This window comes from Neophocaena asiaeorientalis, unplaced genomic scaffold, assembly GCF_003031525.2.
Source record: "Neophocaena asiaeorientalis asiaeorientalis breed wild unplaced genomic scaffold, Neophocaena_asiaeorientalis_V1.1 scaffold504, whole genome shotgun sequence".
Taxonomy (NCBI): Eukaryota; Metazoa; Chordata; class Mammalia; order Artiodactyla; family Phocoenidae; genus Neophocaena; species Neophocaena asiaeorientalis.
In genome coordinates, this window is record NW_020174438.1 from 2655259 (window position 1) to 2676417 (window position 21159).

Here is a 21159-nt window from a genome sequence, read left to right on the forward strand (position 1 = left end):
GGTTGTTTTCAGATGCAATGAAACGTGATCCTCCTAACGAAACTGCTGCAGCTGGAGCCCACACTGGGTCTGAAATCTGGATGGTAAACGGCCCCCGCAAGCCAAGGCCCCCTTTGGTTTGCCAAGTGTTACCTTTGACCGCAAGGAAGGCTGAGGATCGAATTCTTCATCTGCAGAGGAGGTGGCGGTGGAAGAGGTGGAAGAGACAGTCCCTGTCACCTGTGCTCTGATGGGGACGTGCTTGGGACCTGAAATGGGAACAGAAGAATTCACTGAACTCCTAGCTTCTTCTCCTGCGTCATGACCCAAAGCCACCTCTCCTTCCTCCCTGCTACCCCATTCTCTCCCTCCCTGCCCTCCCCTCACTGCACCTGCCATGAGCGTGAGGCGGCAGCACCTAAGGGCAACTGAAAATTTGGCCCTCTACGTTAATTACATTTCTGGATCCCTGCCAAGAGCTTTGCAGCTCTCTTTTCATGTGAAAAAAAAGGTATTATGCAGAAATCAATTAATTCCTTAAACACCATTTGTATGGTGTGTTGCTAGGAATGCATTCAGAGATGAAATCTATTAGTAAAATTCATGTCTGAAGTTAGCTGAGTTACCTAAATGCTTGTGTAAGGTTCGTTCTGCAGAGTAATTGAATGCAAAAAAGTCGGAGCCAGCTCTTAAACAAATCGCCCTTCTGCGGCTCACAGCATCTGGCACCCATTTTTACTACATGACATCTGCTCAGTGTAAAAGGGCTGGCGTCAGAATGTCTGGTCATAGAAAAAAAAAAAAAATCCCAAATGTAATCAGAAGCAAAAGGACTCTAAGCCTAAGGTTTTATCACATAGTCTCATGCAACGTAAATATTTCATTAATTATGGCTAAACAAATGCCAATTTTATTTTCCCAACTTGCAGATATTATCACATCATCGAAGTGATGATTCAAATGCCAGGAAAGGCGGTTTAAGATAGGGAGGGCTCAACAATTCAGGGCCCACGGGAGAGCTGAAGTCGAGGGGAGATGCCAACCCCTGAACAAGAGGTAGATGGTTAGAGGCAGCAAAGTGCCTGTGTTCACTCAGATCTCTTTGTGATCTGACTGGGGACCACGTGTGATAAAGTGTTCCAGGTGCCACGGGAGACTTTTGTTCTTCTCAGCAAGAACATCTGCCCCTACACATCAACCTGATGCAGAGTTAATGATTAATATCTGGATTAACGCACCCTGAACACTGGCTATCAGAACCAGCTAGGACTCCATGATAGGAGATTTACTAATCTTTACTCTGCCGCATCAGCTTCTATCTAAAGAGAAATATGTGTTGGGTGGGGAGGGAGGAGGAAAGGCAATTCCAAGCTGACTAGCATTCTCTCCAGCCTGCCTTTTCTTCCTCGTAATTTTCAACTATTCACCCCAGTGGGAGAGGCCAAGTTTTAAAAATTAAGGGTAATTTTAACCTCCAGGAACACATTTACATATGCTGTTATTCAAAGCAAAATAACGCAAAACATCTATATAATAACACAGCCGCTCTGGGGAGAGAGTTAACTGTTTTCCACTTTAATTTGCCAGATGCGAACGCTCAGGTGAAGAGAAAATCAGGAGCTGCCTAATAACGGTGGAGGCATTGTTAGTGGGAAGCTGAGACTGTTTCCCAGCCCCAGCCACTAAATCACCACTGAGTCCTTTAGTCACTGAGTATTCCCTTCTTAATGTGTGAGCTTGAGGAACTAACTTCACCTCCTCAGTTTCTGGGGATCATGATGTCTAACTTGCAGAACTGTTGTAGAAGAGTAAACGTAATCAATATAAAGAGCCTAACACAGTGCCTGGTTCATTGCAGGTGCTTAAATAAATGTCGTCGTCATCATCAGCTGCTTCTCCCAGCAGCAGCCATTGCTTCATCACCATCATTGATCCCAACGAACAATACTGCAATATTAGTAAACTGCCTAATCAACCGTCATTTTATGGAGGAAGTATAATAACCTAAATTTGAAACTTTTTCTATCAAAAATAAATTTAATATTTCCACTGAATTTTATTTTGAAATTGAGGAGAAAATGTTCCCAGATATAATGCATTTCTTAAACTTCTGGCAAAGTTACATAAAGTTAAATAGTTACCCCTGAATCTCTTCCCCTTTACTCTCTTCCATCATAGAACCATTCATTCTACTTTACTTTTCATTTGCAAGCTTAAAAAATTTGCAGCATTGTTCTACTCTGGCTACAATGGAGTGACTGATTCTGGGATTGATCTCCCACCACAAAGCACTAGAGGTCAGGATGAAATATATGAAGCAGCTGTTTCCAGACACTGGACAAGAGGCAGAACAGAACTGTGATAAAGGTGGGAACAGAGCTTACACGAGGTAAGCCCTACAATCACAGTAGCTTTCTGCCTACAGGCACTTTCCAGAACACAGTGCAGGTAGGAGGAACCTAAACAGAGCATAGCAGATTCATTGAGTTGAGAAGACAAAGGTCACCATTTGAGTGGGCTGAGGCAGTTGGAATATGTGGGGAAGAGTACTTGAGAGGAAGGAGCTATGTAGAAAACAGACTTCAGAAATAAGCATAAAAGTCAACTTGAGGGGCTTCCCTGGTGGCGCAGTGGTTGAGAGTCCACCTGCCGATGCAGGGGACACGGGTTCGTGCCCCGGTCCGGGAAGATCCCACATGCCGCGGAGCGGCTGGGCCCGTGAGCCATGGCCGCTGAGCCTGCGCGTCCGGAGCCTGTGCTCCGCAGCGGGAGAGGCCACAGCAGTGAGAGGTCCGCGTACCGCAAAAAAAAAAAAGTCAACTTGAGTCTATTGCTTAATGATAAATTATAGATGCATAGAGAGAAATTGCACAAGGTTGGGCCGACAACTGCTGGAAAGTTATAGGGTAAATAATCTCTAAAGCTTTCACAAGACTAGAAAATGTTCAAGTTTTACCCAAATAGGGTAGAGCAAATGTTGGGGGCATTAGAGTGGAGACGACAGAAGAATCGCACTTGAGTAACAGGGATAAATTAGCTCTAGAGTAAAGGTCATTATAGACGTAACTGAATAAGCTTAAAAACCAGCCTTGTAAGAAACAAATTGATCTGCAAGTTACTCTACTGCCTGCCAAACATTCTTTAATGCCTATATAACACTCTTGAAATGAGGAAACAAAATCTAGACACTCTAAAATGTAATATTTACAAAATCTAGCAGCCAGTAAACAGTTACTAGATACACAGAAAAGCAGGACAATGAGTCTGATAATCAAGAGAAAAAGCAATCAATAAAAGCAGACTCAGAAATGATGAAATTAGCAGACAAAGATTTAAAAAGAGTTATTCTAAATGTGCTCAAGAATTGAAAAAGAAAACACGAACAGAATAAGGACAGAAACAAAAAATGTTTTTAAAAGAACCAAATGGAACCTATAAAGATGAAAACTACAAAATCTGAAATGAAAATTTCACTGGATCAGTTTAACAACAGACTAAATACTGCAGAGGAAAATATTCAGTGAAATTAAATAATAGCAATAAAATAAAAACTATCTAAAATGAAGCACAGAGAAAAAGAGACTGAAAAAAATGAATAGACCCTCAATGACCTGTGGGACAATATCAAGTGGTCTAAAATACATGTGATTGGAGTGCCAGGAGACAGAGGGAGAATGACAGGAACAGAAAACATAGTTGACATAAGATTGCTGAAAATCATGCAAATTTAATGAAAATTGTAAATCCACAGCTTCAAGAAGCTCAAAAACCCACAAGCAGGGTAAACGCAAAGAAAATCATAGCAAGCCTCACGATAATGAAATTGCCAAAAACCAGAGATACAGATAAAATCTTAAAAGCAGACAGAGAAAACTGATACATTTCATACAGAGAAACAAAGACAAGAATGTCCATGGACGTCTTGTTAGAACCTAAATATGCCAATAGACAATAGAACATCATTAAAATGCTGAAAGAACAAAAAAATCTGTCAACTTATGATTCTATGTCCAGTGAAACAACCCATTCAAAATGAAGCAAAAGGGGCTTCCCTGGTGGTCCAGTGGGTAAGACTCCACACTCCCAATGCAGGGGACCCAGGTTTGATCCCTGGTTGGGGAACTAGATCCCGCATGCACACCGCAACTAAGAGTTCGAAGGCCACAACTAAGAAATCTGCATGCCTCAATGAAGATCCCGTGTGCAGCAACTAAGACTTGGCACAGACAAAATAAATAAATAAAATAATAAATATTTTTTAAAAATTCTCCTTACCTGCCTTGTTTTTTTAAAAAAAAATGAAGCAAAAATAAAGGTTTTTGGTTTTTTTGTTTTATTGTTTTTTTTAGGAGAAAGAAGTTAGGATAATTTGTTGTTAGCTGACATGGATACAAAAAAGTCTTAAAAAGTTCTGTAGCAGAAGGAATACACCAGATGGAATGAAGAGGTTCAGAAATGATAAATATAAAATAATTTTTCTTTGTGGTTCTTAATTTCTTTAAAAGACAATTGACTGTTAAATGTAAGATAGTGTGAAATAATAAGAAATATACCTACAGATCTTCCTCAGCTTACAATGGGGTTACATCCCGATAAACCCATCCTAAGTTGAAAATATTGTAAGTTGAAAACTCATTTAATACACCTAACTTACTAAATGTTGTAACTTAGCCTAGCATGCCTGAATGTGCTCAGAACACTTACATTGCCTACAGTTGGAAAAAATCATCTAAAACAAAGGCTAATTATAACAAAGGGTAGACTAGCTCATGTATTGATAGATTATTGAATACTACACTGAAAGTGAAAAACAGAATGGTTGTTTGAGTACAGAATACAGGCTGTAAGTGTATAAGTGTATCGGTTATTTACCAGCCAGGTCTCCTGGCTGACTGCGAGCTGTGGCTCTCTGGAGAGTATGGTACCACATATTGCTTGCCTGGGAAAAGATCAAAATTCAAAATGTGAACTATGGTTTCTAATGAATGCATATTGCTTTCGCATTACCATAAAGTCAAAAAATTTCAAATTGAACCAGTGTAAATCAGGGACTTTCTGTATTGGTCACTGCCCCTGGCTTCTGCTAATATTTGATCTTTGACCCCAATTCCTGACAAAAAGGTCTTAAAACCCTTGGAATTTCCCAGGTGATAGGAGTTTCTTTTGTTCTAATGAGGTGGCTCTTGGTGGGCTTGTGGATGGGGACTGGTCACTAGAAAGACCAAGCCATGATTAGAAGCTTGGAACTATCATCCCTACCCCTCCATCCTCTGAAGAGGGGAGAGGGGCTGGAAAATGAGTTAATAATCGATCATACCTATGTGATGAAGCCTCCATAAAAATCCCTGAAGTACAGGGTTTAGAGAGCTCCCAGATTGGTGAACACATCCATGTGCTGGGAGGGTGTTGCACCCCAGCTCCATGTGCTTGGGACCCTTCCAGACTTCACCCTATGTATTTCTTCATCAGGCTATTCATCTGTATCCTTTATCATATCCGTTATAATAAACTAATAATTGTAAGTAAGTGTTTCCCTGAGTTCTACACCAATTATTGAACCCAAGGAAGGAACTGGGGGAACCTCTACTTATAACCAGTTGGTCAGAAGTACAGGTGACAACCTGTAAGGATACAGAAGATTTGAGCAAACACTACTAATATATTTGACCTAATCGACGGATATAAAACAACATCCTCAATAACTAGAGAATATAATTTTTTTTCAGAGCACATGGAACATTCACTAAATTGGTGATATGCCAAGCCATAAAGCAAGTATCAACAAATTTCAAAGAACTGAAGTCATACATAGTATGTCTTCTGACAACAGTGAGGTTAAGCTAGAAATCAATTAATAAAAAATATAAGTAGAACACTTCAAAATGATTAGAACTTAAGCAATACTTTCTAACAACCTACAGATCAAAGAAGAAATAAAAATAAATTTAAATTAACTGATGATAAAAAAATATGGTATAACAAAATGAATAGAATGCAGCTAAAGTGATGATTAGAGGGGAATTTAGAGCTTTAAATGTATACATTATGCAAAAGAGAAAAGTTGAGAATTGATGCTCTAAGATCTAATTCAAGAAACTAGAAAAAGAACCACCAAATGAACCTAAGGAAACCAAAAAGGAAGACAATACTCAAGATAAGAACAGATTATGAAAGACAATGAAGACAAAGCAGAAATAAAATAGAAAATTAACAGAGCAAAAATTTTCTTCTTTAAAAAGATGAATAAAATTGATAACCTCCACGAAGAATGAGAAAAAAGAGACAGAAAACACACCTACCAATACTGGGCATAAAAAGTCCTACAGTACTAAAGGAAGCTAGTAACCATAAACCATTTTATGACAATAAATTTGAAAATTTAGATTCAATGGACAAATTTATGGAAAAACATGACTTACAAAACTGACATAAGAAGAAATAGAAAATCCGAGTAGTTACATATCTAACAGAAGGAACCCTCATATACTGCTGGTGGGAATATAAATTGGTGCAGCCACAGTAGAAAACAGTGTGAAGGTTCCTCAAAAAATTAAGAATAGATCTACCATACGATCCAGTTATTCCACTTCTGGGTATTTATCCAAAGAGCACAAAACACTAATTTCAAAAGATATACACACTATGCTATGTTCATCATTATACTACGTTCATCACAGATATACACACTATGCTACGTTCATAGAGATGTGGTATAGGAGAGAATACTACTCAGCCATAAAAAAAGATGACATTTTGCCATTTGTGACAACATGGATGGACCTTGAGGATTTTATGCTAAGTGAAATAAGATGGAGAAAGACAAATACATATGAGTTCACTTATATGTGGAATACAAAAATAAATTAATTAATGAACAAATCAAATCAAACCAAATAAAAACAAACATGGGGATACAGAGAACAGAGTAATGGTTATCAGAGGGAAGAGGGTACCAGAGGGAAAAACGGGTAAAGAGGGTCAACTGTATGGTGATGGATGGGAACTAAAACTCTGGCTGTGAGCACACAGTAGTGTATATAGGAGTCAAAATATAATGCTGCACATGTTAAGCACATAATGTTATAACCAATAAAAAGAGTACCTATAAAAATAATCTACAGCAAATAGAAAGATAAGCCTTCTGATATTGGGTTAAAAAGATAATGATCTATTTATTACCACTTCTATTTAGCACTGTATAGGCGGTCCCAGGCAGTACAAGAAAGTTAAATAAAACGTATACAAACTGTAAAGGAGGATGTCAAACCGTCTTTATTTTCAGACAACATGATTATCTGCGTAGAAAATCTCACAAAAAAGCTACTAGAATAATAAGTGATTTTAGCAAGGACAATAGAAAAAGTCAATTGCGTTTCTACGTATTAACAATGAACAACTGAAAATCAAAATTAAGAAAGCCACTTCATTTACAGTAGTAACACAACAAACTGTGAAATTCTTAAGGGATACATTTAACAAAATATGCACAGGAACTACACACTGAAAACTAAGAAAATCTAAATAAATTAAGAGATATTCCATCTCCATGGACTGAAAGACTCAGTAGGTATCAATTGTTCCCAAATTATTTAGAGACTAAAAACAGTCCCAATCAAAATTCCAGCAGGCTTATTTGGTAGGAATTGACTAGCTAAATTTAAAATTTTTATGGAAACACAGAAGACCTAGAATAGCCAAAATAACTTTTAAGAACAAAATTTGAGGACTCCCACTACCTGTTTGCAAGACTTACTCTAAATCTCTAGTAATCAAGAGAGTATAAGGATAAACATACAGATCAATGGAACAGAGTAGAGAGCACAGAGGTAAACCCACACGTATATAGTCAACTGATTATCTGTAAAGATGACATTGTAACACAGTGGGGGAAGAAGAGACTTTTTAACAAGTGGTGCTTTAAAAATTGGATATCTATGGGCAAAAACTTTGACTTTTATTTACTATAAGAAATTAATTAGAATTGGATTATAGACTTAAGCCCAAAAGCTAAAAACTGTAAAACTTCGGAGAGAAAACATAGGAGAAAGCCTTAGTAACTTTGGGTTTAGAAAGATTTCGTAAATCTAATTCAAATTATTAAAAAAATTAATTAATTTGACTTCATCAAATTAAAAACTGCTGTTCTTTGGATGATGAAAATGAAAAGACAATCCACTAGCTGGGAGAAAATATTTGTAAACACATATCTGATAAAGGACTTATAACCAGAATTTTTATGAACTCTGACTAAATAGAGGGTTATAGTGTGTTCTCAGATCAGAAGACACAATATTCTAAAGCTATCAAATGTCTCTAAATTAATCAATTTCAAACTGTATCATTTATAACTGCACACACAAAAATTGAATACCAGGGAATATATGTAATGAAAATTGTACAAGATCACTACAACTACAAAACACCGACAGAAATTGCAGAAGTCTTTAGGAATGTATCATGTCCAGGGATTTGAAGACTTACTATTATAGAGATGTTAATTTTCTCCAAATTTATCTCTGGAGTCAATGCAATACTAGTCATATGCCCAGAAAATATTTTTGTGGAAATTGATGAGTTGATTCTGTAAGTCATGTGGAAATGCAAAAGGCCAAGAATATCAAACAATCTTGAAGAACAAAGTGGAGAATTTACTTCAGACTATGAAGATTTATTATAAAACCACATAATGAAAACAGCGTGATTCAGGTGCGAGGACAGACAAACCAGTGGAAATGAATAGAAGGTTCAAAAATGAACCTGCCTCATTAATGACAAAAGTGTCACTGCAATGAAGTGGGGGAAAGAGATGGCTTTTTAAATAAATGCTGCTGAATCAACTGGATAACAACATGGAAAAAAAATAAACACTCAGCCTACCTCACAGAATATACAAAAATCTATCCTACGTTGGTCATAGACTTAATTATGAAAGATAAAATAATAAAGCTTCTATAACAGTGTTGTACAATAGAAATCCAACATGAGCCATGTATGTCATTTATAATTTTCTAGTAGCCACATTAAAAAATGTAAAAACAGACAGATGAAATTAGTCTTAATCATATGTTTAGCTCAAATTTCAAAAATATTATCATTTCAATGTGCAATCAAATATAAAAATATTAATGAGATCTTTTACATTATTTCATTCAAACTTAAGTCTTCAGAATCTGGTGCATATTTTATACTTACAGCATATCTTGTTTCTTGGTTTTTTTTTTCATATATAGCTCCTTTATTTGTAGAAAAGATTTGTGGAAAACAAGGTAAATTTTATAAAAATTACATGCGCTCCCAAAATGAAACTCATCACTGGTGATAAATAAGTGACTGAAGTAATAACCAGTTTACCTGGGATGATTTGCTGGGATGCTAAAGGGGAGATATTACTTGGTACAGCCCACTATATGCACCAAAATAATAGTTACTGACCTTTGAAATTTATGGAAAGAACCATACAAATGGTTTTCAGATATAACTTTAATTTTTGGAAGTATTTGAATGGTTTTTTAAAATTTTTATTTATTTATTTTTGGCTGCGTTGGGTCTTTGTTGCTGTGCGCGGGCTTTCTCTAGTTGCAGTGAGCGGGGGCTACTCTTTGTTGCGGTGAGCAGGCTTCTCATTGCGGTGGCTTTTCTTGTTACGGACCACAGGCTGCAGAGCACAGGCTTAGTAGTTGTGGTGCATGGGCTTAGCTGCTTCGCAGCATGTGGGATCTTCCCAGACCAGGGCTCAACCCCGTGTCCCCTGCATTGGCAGGTGGATTCTTAACCACTGTGCCACCAGGGAAGCCCTTGAATGGTTTTAAACATGGGCTTGAATTTGTAAACATCTACAACTTTCCCCCACAAGGACTCCCAGCCCAAGAGTAAGCTGTGGCTTAACCAAACGGGAATGTCTGTGCTGTTGAAGGCCAGTGCTACTTTCCACGGAGGGGAACATCAACCCTTTTCTGGCTTGTTAGAACTTTCAAGGCCCTTATGTCTCTGATGCTGAGCATCTGGCCAGGGGCATTTTGTGAACCAGACAATGAGAGCTTCTTGGAATGAGTACATCTTGGTTTAGACAATACATTTTCAATAATTAAAGTGAAATGTAATCCTATCAAAAGAGAAAAGTTGAGTTGAACAGAAGAATATTTTATACAGCTTCAGTTTTAAAATTTAAATCCATTAACATAAATAAAGTTAAAAATTCAATTCCTTACTCACACTAGCCCTATCTCAAGTGTGAAATAGTGGCTACCCTATTGGACAGTGCAATTCCAGAAGGTAACACACAACAGTATCTTTGTGACCTCAGGATAGGGAAGATCTCATAAACAGGATGCAAAAATCAACAACAATAAGGGAAAATATTGATAAATTTGGCTTTATTAAAATAAGTGCCTTTGTTTATCAGAAACATCTTTAGAGAGTGAAAAAGTTAGCAGAAGAGTGGGAGAAGATGTTTTATATATACATATATCTGACAAAGGACTTATATCCAGAATCTACACAGATTACAAACCAATAAGGAAAGGGCTGACTACAGAATGAAAGTATGGACAAAAGACTTGAATAGAGATATCACACAAGAAAATATCTACATAAGCATGTGAACAGTAGTGCAACATCATTATCAGGTAAATGCCAATTAAAACCATAAGATACCACCACACGCCCATAAAAATGGTGACATCAACAAAACAAAACAAAACTGTAACTATGGAGTGTTCTCAAGGATGTAGGTCAAGGGGAGTTCTCAGTTCCTGCTGGAGGGTATATACATTGGCACAACCACTTTGGAAAACCATCTGACAGTACCTACTAAAGCAAACCAATCACGCCTAACCCCAGGACCTAGCAATTCACTCCCAGGTACGTACTGACAGAGATTCTCTCTTCGCCCATATCTAGCCAAGCTCACCTGAGCCCCCTCGACTAGACCTCAAACTTGGCCCGTAGCAACTAGGCTCTCAACACAAATAGTTTAGCCCACCCTCTTCTTCCTACACTGAAAGACTTAAACACTGGCAGTTTCTAACAGTTCAAGGCCACATCCCTAGGATGACCCCGTCCCCCTTAAAGTACCTGCCTGAGAAAACTCAAGACTGACAAATGAATTTACTGCTTGTTTTAGCCAACACCTGTCTATAGGCTCCTGACCACACTTTCTTAGAGCCTTTACTAAAAAGGGCTTACAACTGTCAATGCTTCTTCTGTCCCTTTGAGATGTATATGTATCTCCTACCACTCAGGAGGACCAGAAAGCCAGTCCTTTCAAATGCAATCATCAGGAAGGAAAGGGCCTCAGTCTCCCAGTTTCTGGGGGAGGATAGAATCCTAACTTCAATCACTGCCAGCTAACAGACCCAGCTGACCTAACCAGCATTTACACTAACCGACCGTGTAGAACTTTTCACTTCCCTGACTCTACTGAGACCCCACTCACCCCTCTCCCTATTCCCTCATTCTCCCTGTCAAACACCCAGCCACCTCTGGCAAAATCGAAGCTGAGTTCAGTTCATACTGAACTCTCTTACTTACTGTAACAATAAATTACTAATTAAACTCTGTCCTACCACTTTAACTAGTATCTGGCTTTGTTTATCTTTGACAATACCCAACAGAAACACTGTATAAGGGTGCTGAAAGCAGCATTCTTCACAATAAAAACAACTGAAAACAACCTAAGTGCCCAGCATCAGAATGCACCAGTAAAGAGTGTCATATTCATACAAGCGAATAAAATGAGGTGGTGGAAAAGAGGAAACCACTGCTACGCATATGGACATGGATACATCCCCCTTAACGTTTAGTGAAAGAAGCCAGGCACAAAAGAGCACACACTTGTATTAGTTTTCTATTGTTGTGGGAGCAGTGAACACCACAGCAGCTTACAATAGCACCTACTGATTATCTCATAGTCATGTAGGTCAGAAGTGCAGGCCTGGCTCCACTGGGTCCTCTGCTCAGTGTCTCCCAAAGCTGCAGTCAAGGTGTCCACTGGGTTGGGGTCTCATTTGCAGCTAAGGGTTCTCTTCCAGCTCATTCAGATTGTTGGCAGAATTCAGTTCCTAGTGGTCGTAGGACACGGGGTCCGTTTTCTTGCTGGCTGTCAAGCTGGTTGTAGCTCCTAGAGGCCTCCTGCTCATAAGTTCTCTCACTGCATGACAGGTTACTCCTTCGAGGCCAGCAGGACCATGTTTTTCTCATGCTTTGAATTTCTGACTTCGGGAAGGGCCCAGTCCTTGTTAAGGGCTCACCCGATTACGTTAGGCCTACCCATTTCCCTTTTGATGAACTCAAACTCAATTGTCTTGGAACTTTATTACAATTGCAAAACCCCATACCCTAAGCACAGGAGTGAGATCCACCATATTCACATTCCACCATACTCAAGAGGATGAGTACGCAGGGGCAAGAACATGGGAGGCAGGCAGCATGGGGTCCTCTCAGAATTTTGCCTACCACAAGACTGAATGATTCAAATTTATAAAGTCAAAAAATTGCAAAAATAATCTAAGATGACAGAAGTCAGATGGTATGCACTTTTGTTGGGTGGCACATATATTTGGGAAGAAGCATGAGGGAGTCTTCTGAATGCTGGTAGTGTTCTATATCTTGATCTCCAAGGTGATTACACAAATGTGCACTTTGCAAAAATTCATCAGTTTTGTACTTAATATTTGTGCATGTATTTTATACTGCAATAAATATCTTACACAAAAATTTTAAAAGAGAGGTTCTCAGGGTGCTTTGTTTAATTACATAGAGGAGCAATAATCAGCATTAAAATTGTTGGTATAATTGGCACTGGTAAGTGCTTGAAGTCAGTTTATGCCCCCAAGTAAAAGACACTGAGAAGTTTATGTTTACCAGTAATTTACCTGGCAAGGTGTGTTGCAAAAATGAGAAAAACTAAATTTCAGCTGGCTCTTTATTCAAGTGATCGTAAATCTGAGGTATTTCCATTTGAATAAATTTTGAAAGTTTCTCACTCTCCGTTTCAATACTGTTTTCTCTCTCCATTGCATGGAAGTGTGCAGGAAGTTAAGTGTAAAGTGAGCTCTGTGTGTGTGTGTGTGTGTGTGTGTGTGTATTTGTGATTGGTAGGCTGGGCGAGGGCAGGGAAATACAAGGAAACTAATGGGCCTTATCTGATAGGGTAGGTAAAATTTTTACATTCTTAGGATACTGACTTAAGAACACCTCAGAAACACAAAGCTCTTCTATGTGATGGGTCCAGGCACTATTTTCAGAGCTGGTCAGCTTTAACCTAATTCCATTCTGCACTCCCATTCTGTTCCAAGCTAAGGAAGTCACACCACTTCCTAATGAATATAAATGAATGCAGCCCTCCGTGGAAAATAAATCAGGAAAACACATTTACCCCAACTTATTCTAATCAGCACATACAGAAGTCATATAAATAGGATGTAAGTAAATTAAGGCTAATCTCACTATGAATTTGATGCAAAAATCTTAAATAAAATATCAGCAAACAGAACAGAAAAGTATATTAAATAATAAGACACCATGACTGAGTGGTATTTATTTCAGCAATACAAGGATGGTTCAGTATCAGTGAATCCATTACATAATTCATACTATTAATTAAACTATGGAGCAAAAATCATGCAGTCATCTCAAATTGTGCTAACATTTAATAAAATTCAACATCCATTCAGGATTTAAAATACTTTTAATAAAACAGGACTAGATGGCTATTTTCTCAAAATATATCTGGGTCAACCCAGAAGCCAGCACCATGCTTAAATGGGAAAACATTTAATGAGATGCATTCTCATTAAAGTTCAGAATACAATATAGAAACCATTATCACTACCTTAATATTGTTCTAGAGATGGTGGAAACCAAAGAAACTAGGAAACAAAATAAGTTAGTGCTATACAACTTAAAAACAAGAGGTAAAATTATCATTATTTGTAGATGTTATGACTGTATATTTGGGGAGGACCTAGGAGAAGTCATTGAAAAACATTTACAAGCAAAGAGAATTTAGTAAAAATGGATGGGTCAAAAATTACTATACAGAAATCAATAAATTTCATATACACAATAGTAGGAGGATAAAATGGAAAATATCTTATTTATAACAGCAACAAAAACAAACATATCTAGTAATAAAATTAACAATAAATATGCAAGATCTGTATGATGTAAAGTTTAGAATATTCCAGAGGGTCACAAAAAAAGATATGGGCAAATGGAAAGGCAATTCATATCATAAGGTTGTAAATTCTCACCGAGTTAGTTTGTAAACTTAATCCCATAAAAGTACTCACAGGGTTTTGGGGGTACACAGGCAAGCTAATGCTCAGTCCATATAGAATATCAAAGAAGCAAGAAGAGCCAGGAAAGTTTTGAAAGAGAAGATCAATAATGAAATACTCTTCCTACCAGATGGGAAAATACAGAATTTTTTAAATATATAAAGGAAAATAATCAAAATAGTATGGAACTGATACATAACAGACAACTCAATAGAATATAATAGATGGTGTGGAAATCAGTCCAAGTACAGGAATCTGATATATGATAAAGATGTCATCTCACATAAGAGAAGAAAAGATGAATATTCACTAAATTATTTTAGGATGACCAAAGAGACATAGAAAAAAAGAAGGTTGGATCCATAGCTCACATTTTATACTATGGTAATTTCTTGATATAAACATATAAATGTAAAAAAATAAGAAACTTTGTCCATAAACTTAGAAAAAGTTCTTTCTGAATTATATTGTACAAAGCCCAGAAGCCATAAAATGGAAAACTGCTACAACTATTACATAAAAGTAAAATTTTATGTGGCAAAAATCACCATAAACAAAGTTAAACACAAACAAGAAGCTGGAAAAAGTATTTGTAATTTATATCACAAGAGAAAAGCTAAGTTTCCCTTTTACAAGAGTCCCTACATATTATCAAGAAAAATACCAACAACCCAACAGAAAACTAGATAAAGACAGAAACAACAGTTCACAGAAAAGGAAATACAAATGACTCTTCAATGTATGAAGAGATGCTCAAGCTGTAATCAGGCTGGTAAAGATTTTTTTTTAAAGTTGGGTAGCGCACTGCAGTGTAGAAATAGCACTCTCATGCTTTGCTGCTGGGGAGGGTGAAGCAGCACCACTTTGATGGAGGACCGTTTGGCAATATCTATCAAAATTCTCAATTCACGTGTACTGTGCTCCAGCATTTCCACCTCTAGGAATTTATCTTAGAGGTAAATTCACACATATGCCAAATGGCCCAAGTTCTTCATTATTGTAGCACTGTTTGCAATAACAAAATTTTGAAATACTTAAGCTTTCCATCACAGGGGACTGACTGGCTACGTAAACTATGGTACATCTACACAATGGAATACCACGGAGCTATGAAATGAAGGAGAAAGTTCTTTATGTACTAACACAGAATGATCTCCAAAATAAAATTAGAAGTTCAAAAAAAGTATGTACAATATGCTAGCATGTTATTATTTGTTCAAAAAAGAAAGAATATGATATGTAAATTTTCTCATATATTCATAAATTTTGTCTGGAAGAATGCCCAAGAACCTGATAATAGTATCTGTCATCAGGGATAGGACCAGGACGGCTCAGGGACAGACAGGGACAGGGATGGGAGATAGGACTATTCATTTTGTGCCTTTTGTACCCTTTTATTTTGAGCCATGTGAATGTATTATCTATCAAAAAATGCACAGCATGATTAAACTTTATGATGTAATAAAAAGGGTGTAGTTATACACCAGCCTGTCCATGCTTATCCTGAATTGGCTAAAAATAAAGTCTCTTGTTAATCTGTATAGCTTTTTGAGTAAAGCACCAAAAGAGAGAAATAATTTTTTGCTTGAAAACTGAAATCCCAAAATAAAAGTTAAATTTTTTTAAAGTTTAAAGAAATAAAGAAAAAGTTCTCAACAATAGGGATGGTAGAATCAGTTTGTTTAAAGCAATCAAACAAAGAACAACAACAAAAAAGAAATTATGTAAGTGTTTACACTGGCTCTAAGGATGAGAGATTACGTTACTTTTTAAAAATATTTCCTTATTGTTGAATTATTCTGATCTGTTGATATATTAATTAATTTTATAATTTGAAAAATTATAATCATATTTAAATATAAAAAAGCCTTAGGTCCCATTGGTAGTCAAATATACATAAATGTGTTTAAGCTAGTAATAAAAAAAATACAAGTTTAAAAGAGACACCATTTTCTTGACTAGTAAAATAGCAACACTGAAAAAATATGATACTGAATGCAGGTAACAGTATGGTGAAAAGGGTACTCTCATTAATGGTGAAATATAAACTGGTACCTTCCCCTTGTTTTAATTGAAATTTACAACACACCGTTGTAAGAAATAACACAGAAAGAACCTATATAGTCTTTACCCGTACAATTCTCTTTTAAAAAACAATTTGTCAGTGTCAGTTAAGAATCTTAAAAAACTCACACTTTTCAACTAGTAATTCCATTTCTTAGAACCTATCCTAAAAAAATATAATTCAAAGGAGAGAAAAAGCTATATGCATAAAAATGTTCATTCAATACCATATATAAAATATAAATATATTCATATATATGTGTTAAACGATAAGAAAATAGTTCATTAAATAATAACATAAACACTAGACAGAATATTCTACAGCCACTATATCACATTTATGTAGACTATGAGGTAACTGGCTTAATAGCTATGATATAATGTTGATTTAAAAGATAAAATTTTATGTATAATAGTGAAAAATATTCATATGGTCAATGAGTGGGAAAGTAGCGGAATTATAGTTGATTCTTTGCCTCTTCCAAAACCTTCTAGAACGTAATTTCAAATTTAATTTTTTCAGATTTTTTTCAAATTTTCTAAATTCAAGTTTTCGTACTTTTGTCAGAATTTAATTTGAGAAGCAAAAAGAGATGAAAGATGCCTGCTTGTTAACCCAATAACTAATTGCCTGGCATGAACGGTAGACTTTTGTTAGGAAAGAGCCACTTACTTGCATCTTTCTCTGGAGAAGGAGGAGGGACCCCCTGCCCCAGACAGGTGCCATTGACCAGCTTCTCTGGGGGCTGGGCATGGCCCATGGGCAGCACCTTCCCCTTGGGGCTGCTGAAGAGGTCTTGCAGGTCCTTTCTTGGTCTGGATTCTCGGAGGAAACTCTCAAAAGATTTGTCTTTGAGTCTGAGGGAGGAAAAGAGTGAGGTCTTTTTCTTGGGATCCCTGGAAGCATCTGGGACGGTCTCTTGCAAACTCACTTTCTCCAGGAGGGTGGGGACATCTTCGATCTTGCTGCAGTGTGGGGACACGAGTGTAGGAAATGTCTTGGATGACTGGTTGGGCAAACTGTGGGTGCGGAGGGCAGGGTCAGGAGGGCTCGGGGCTGAGGGCTGGGCAGCCCTGGCGGCTGGGGGGCCCAGGGAGAAGAAGGCTGAGGCCCTGCTCGCTATGTCTCTCTTGGGGGACCGTTGGTCCCAGTCTTTACTGGAGCTGCTTTTCCGAAGGCTGAATGAGCGAGTGCAAGCGTGGGGTGGGCTGGTGGGCAAAGTCTTTGACTCTGGCCTGGCCCAGGCCTTTCTCCCATTGTCGGAATTGGGGAGGAGCGGCTCCAGGGACCTCCGGATGGCGTTGGCTATGAGCCGCAGCGGGGACTTGGGCGGGGCCACGCTTTGCTCCCTGGGAGTCCGTTCAGCTGGGGTCCTCGTCTTCTCCTGAGCCTCTCTCTGGGCTGGTAAGATCTCTCTCACCGCCCGAGGGAGCAGCAAGGGGCGGACTGGTTTCAGCACACCTCCTCCTCGGCCATTCTCGGGGCTTTTCTGGGAAAGTCTCACCCTGGCTTCCAGGCGCAAGCTCTTAGGGTTGGAGTCATTCAAATCTAGCAACCTAGTCTTCTGCTCCCGAGTGAGAACCAGCTTCTTTAAGCCCGACTTCTTCTCCTCTGCCAGCTCTGACCTACCCTCTTCTCCCCTCCTGGGTCTGGTACTCCCTTCTCCAGGGTCCTCTCCAGCCCTGGGAGACAGCTGTTGGTCTGGCGAGCACCTGTCCTTCCCTCCAATGGGGTGTGGGCCTCTGTGGATGCTTCTGGTACCCACAGGAGGGGCCTCTGCTTCCTGACTCTCATCAGAAGCCATCTCTGCAGCGCCGGATGGCCTCAAGCTTTCGAGGCCGTCTCCACCAGGCCTCACCAGACAGTATTCTGTCTGCTCCAGCACCTGGCCATGAGGGATATGCAGGGGGATTTCCTTGGGTGGTCCTTGGGTTCTGGCTTGCCTCAGAAAGCTTGGGGTGGAAGGACTGAAATGACCTCTCGAGACCTGAGAAGGAGGGTTGCAAACTGTCACCTGGAAGGGATAGGCAAAAAGGAGCAGTGATTTTTAGAAGTTCCCAGCATTTATTTATATGAGGAATGCACATCTCAGTCTATAGCCCCCTCCCTTCCTCTCTCCAGATCTCGGATACCCAAAGTCAAAAAGAATTCTGCCTAGGATGATTTCAGAGGGCCACTCTTCCTTCTAAGTGGCTGCCTTGGCATGGGCTGGAATTGGCCCAGAGCCCCCATATCACTGACCAAAGTCTTTCCTGAGCCTTAGATTAGGTGGGTAGGAAGCCAGAAAGGAAAGCAAAGTCACTGACAAGCTCCTGGGCCAAGTAGGGGACGGCTGGCCTGGTCCCTGTGGGTGGCCAGGCACATAAGGAAGCTCAGCCATGGTCCCTACTAAAGGGCACATTCCACCCATAGGTATGTTCCTCCAACAACCAAGAAACCAAGGCTTCTTCTTTGGAGACCATTAAGGTAAGGATAGACAGCTACCCTTCTGGCTTGGAGCTGTGGTGGCAGGATAGCCTTTAGGATCTTCCAGTGACCCTTCAAAACCTGACTCATGCCTCTCACCACTGAGAAAGCAGCCATTTCTAGCACGCAGGAGCTTGGCCCTTGGCAAAGGGAGAATATAGAAGACTTGAGAAGGAGTGACTGTGCCCTGCCAAGAGCTCTGGTCATGGGAGTTTCACAAGAGTATGTACTTTTCTGTCTTGGATCTTCTACTTCCCAGAGCCTAGAACAAGGTCTGGCAGGTAATAGAGGCTTGATAAACCCATATTGAAGGAAAGAGTCCAACCATGACTGTCTCGGTGATGCCATTTTCTATTCAAGGGGGTGTTGCTTCCAAGGTCCTCAGCTGCTACCAAAGGTACCCTGCGTTCTGTGCCTGCCATCCTACAGCTGCCAGCTCCTCTACACCCTCTGTGAGGCCCTCAAGGGCAGAGCACAAGCCCTAGCATCTCTGCGTCCCACAGTCCAGCTCAGATCCCATGCCCTATAAAGTCTGCTGAACGAGTGGGTGGCTGTGCCCTCCGTGGCTGAGAAGGAGCAGGGTGCACTTTCGTGGAAAGGACGAGCGAAGAGGTGTGGGGTGGACTCCTGACAGAGCATCCCTCTGGCCCTGGCTGTGCACTTGGGGTGACCCAAGGGTGCTGGGAATCCAGAGCTCAGTGTGGAAGTGGGAGGAGTACAGGCAGCTTGTCGTCCTCACACCTGTGCAGGGCCCTGAGGGCACTTACCTGAGGCGGGGAGAAACTATCCAGAGCATGCGGGACACCAGCTGAAGAAGAAGACGGCAGAGAAGGCGAAGGGGAAGGAGGAGCTTCCTTTGGAGGCGCCATAGGTCTTTTGTTGTTCATTGGTGTCATATCTACCAAGGACAGAACACGCTCTCCATTACAGACTTGTAGCTTCCTTATTTTATCAGGAAAAGAGGAGGTTTTCAGTGAAGCTCCTCTCTATAGAGTCAGAGGGAGGAAGATGCCAGGGACAGATTCAGAGGCCCCGGAGCCCACTGCTTGGGACTTGGAAGAACAGGAGTGTCAGGCTCCTGCGGGGGACGTAGGTCCCAGGACGAAAAGTCCAAGAACCACTGTGTCTCACACACACGTGAGAATGTCCCCGAGAGTTAGAACAGGGGTCTCCAGGGTGTTTCTGGGAAACGGACATCTACCTCTAAGGTTTGCCCTAGAGCCATCGTAGTGGGGAGCTGGGGCTGCATTAAATCACTTAGTCGATAAACCACCTGAGGCCTCTTCCCGTAAGATGCACGCTGGACCATTCGCCACGGGCACAGACAGGAAAGGCAGTCACTGCCAAGGAAACGGGCTCTTCCTCCCACATGTGTATCACGGGGCTCTCAGACGAGATGGTTAGTTTTGAGATTTTAAGAGAACACAAGGGAGGGAGGTTATAATGAGTATCAGATCATTAGAAGCATATGGAGTGGGGTTCGTGCCAAGCTCCTGTTGGTCAGGGAACAAATGAGAGCCAGTGCATGTGCTGTCCTTCTCGACGGGAGAAAGGAGTGTGGCCAGGGCCAAGGAGGAGCCTCATCGTGAACTGTGGGAGCTGAACCCAACTAGTCTAGTTACAGCAGAATTCCGACAGAGGTCGCCCATAAGATCCATCTCATTCCCTCTCTCATGAGTGCACGCACACATGTGCGCACACAGACCACCCCCCCAGTAACCTTAATCTAAACTCTCGAGCATTTTGTTTCCCTCTTGGACCGTTTCAATAATAGGTCCTCGAAGGGATTCAGGAGACGCCATCCTCACTTCCGGATTTGCACACTCAATGTCTGACCCTTCAGCCCAGCCAGCTCTCCTGTTAGCCTTCCTGGCACATAAAGGCTGTTCCGCAGAGACTTCCAGGACCACTGTCTCTAACGACCCACTCCTGTCAGACTTCCTGCTTCTGGCTGCTCAGCGGACCCACTTCCCTTTCCCTCCAAGGTGTCCAGCCTTCAGATTTCAGCTTGTTTCTAAACACAATACCCTGGCCTCAGTTTCCCCAAAGCTTTGGCTGAGAGGTTCCTCCTCTGGGACCCACCCAGGCCAGGCTAAACCCAGGCCTCACTCCAAGAGGAGTTCCTTCCAGACCCGTGTGCACAGCGGAGCCACACAGGGGGTTGTCATTACTCCGTCCTGCTTTCCTCTTACAAATGCAAGCACGTTAGAGCTTGCGTCCCAGGCCCGGCCTCTGAAAAGCTGGCCACACACACCTTCGGCAAGCTCCCCAAGGGAAGCGCTCCAGGGGAAAAGGTAACTTGGGGGAACAGATCTGAGGGCGGCAGGAAGGAGCTGCTGGGGACAAAGGCCACTGGCTGCCAGGAGCTGA

The 21159-nt window shown here is 40.4% G+C and overlaps 1 protein-coding gene across 7 annotated transcripts in view; it reads right to left on the reverse strand.

The window, feature by feature from the left end:
- The window catches only part of MICAL2 (microtubule associated monooxygenase, calponin and LIM domain containing 2), a 219578-nt gene that overhangs the window by 35219 nt on the left and 163200 nt on the right, over nt 1–21159 (reverse strand). For all 7 annotated transcript variants that reach the window (XR_003004813.1, XM_024757127.1, XM_024757126.1 and 4 more), the window contains 3 exons: nt 19557–19687; nt 16996–18337; nt 133–248 (listed from right to left, as the gene is read on the reverse strand). Coding sequence is in view for 6 of the 7 variants with exons in the window: in XM_024757127.1 (XP_024612895.1) it covers nt 133–248; nt 16996–18337; nt 19557–19687 (1589 nt within the window). In the remaining variant the exon portion in view is untranslated. The remainder of the gene's footprint in view (nt 1–132; nt 249–16995; nt 18338–19556; nt 19688–21159) is intronic.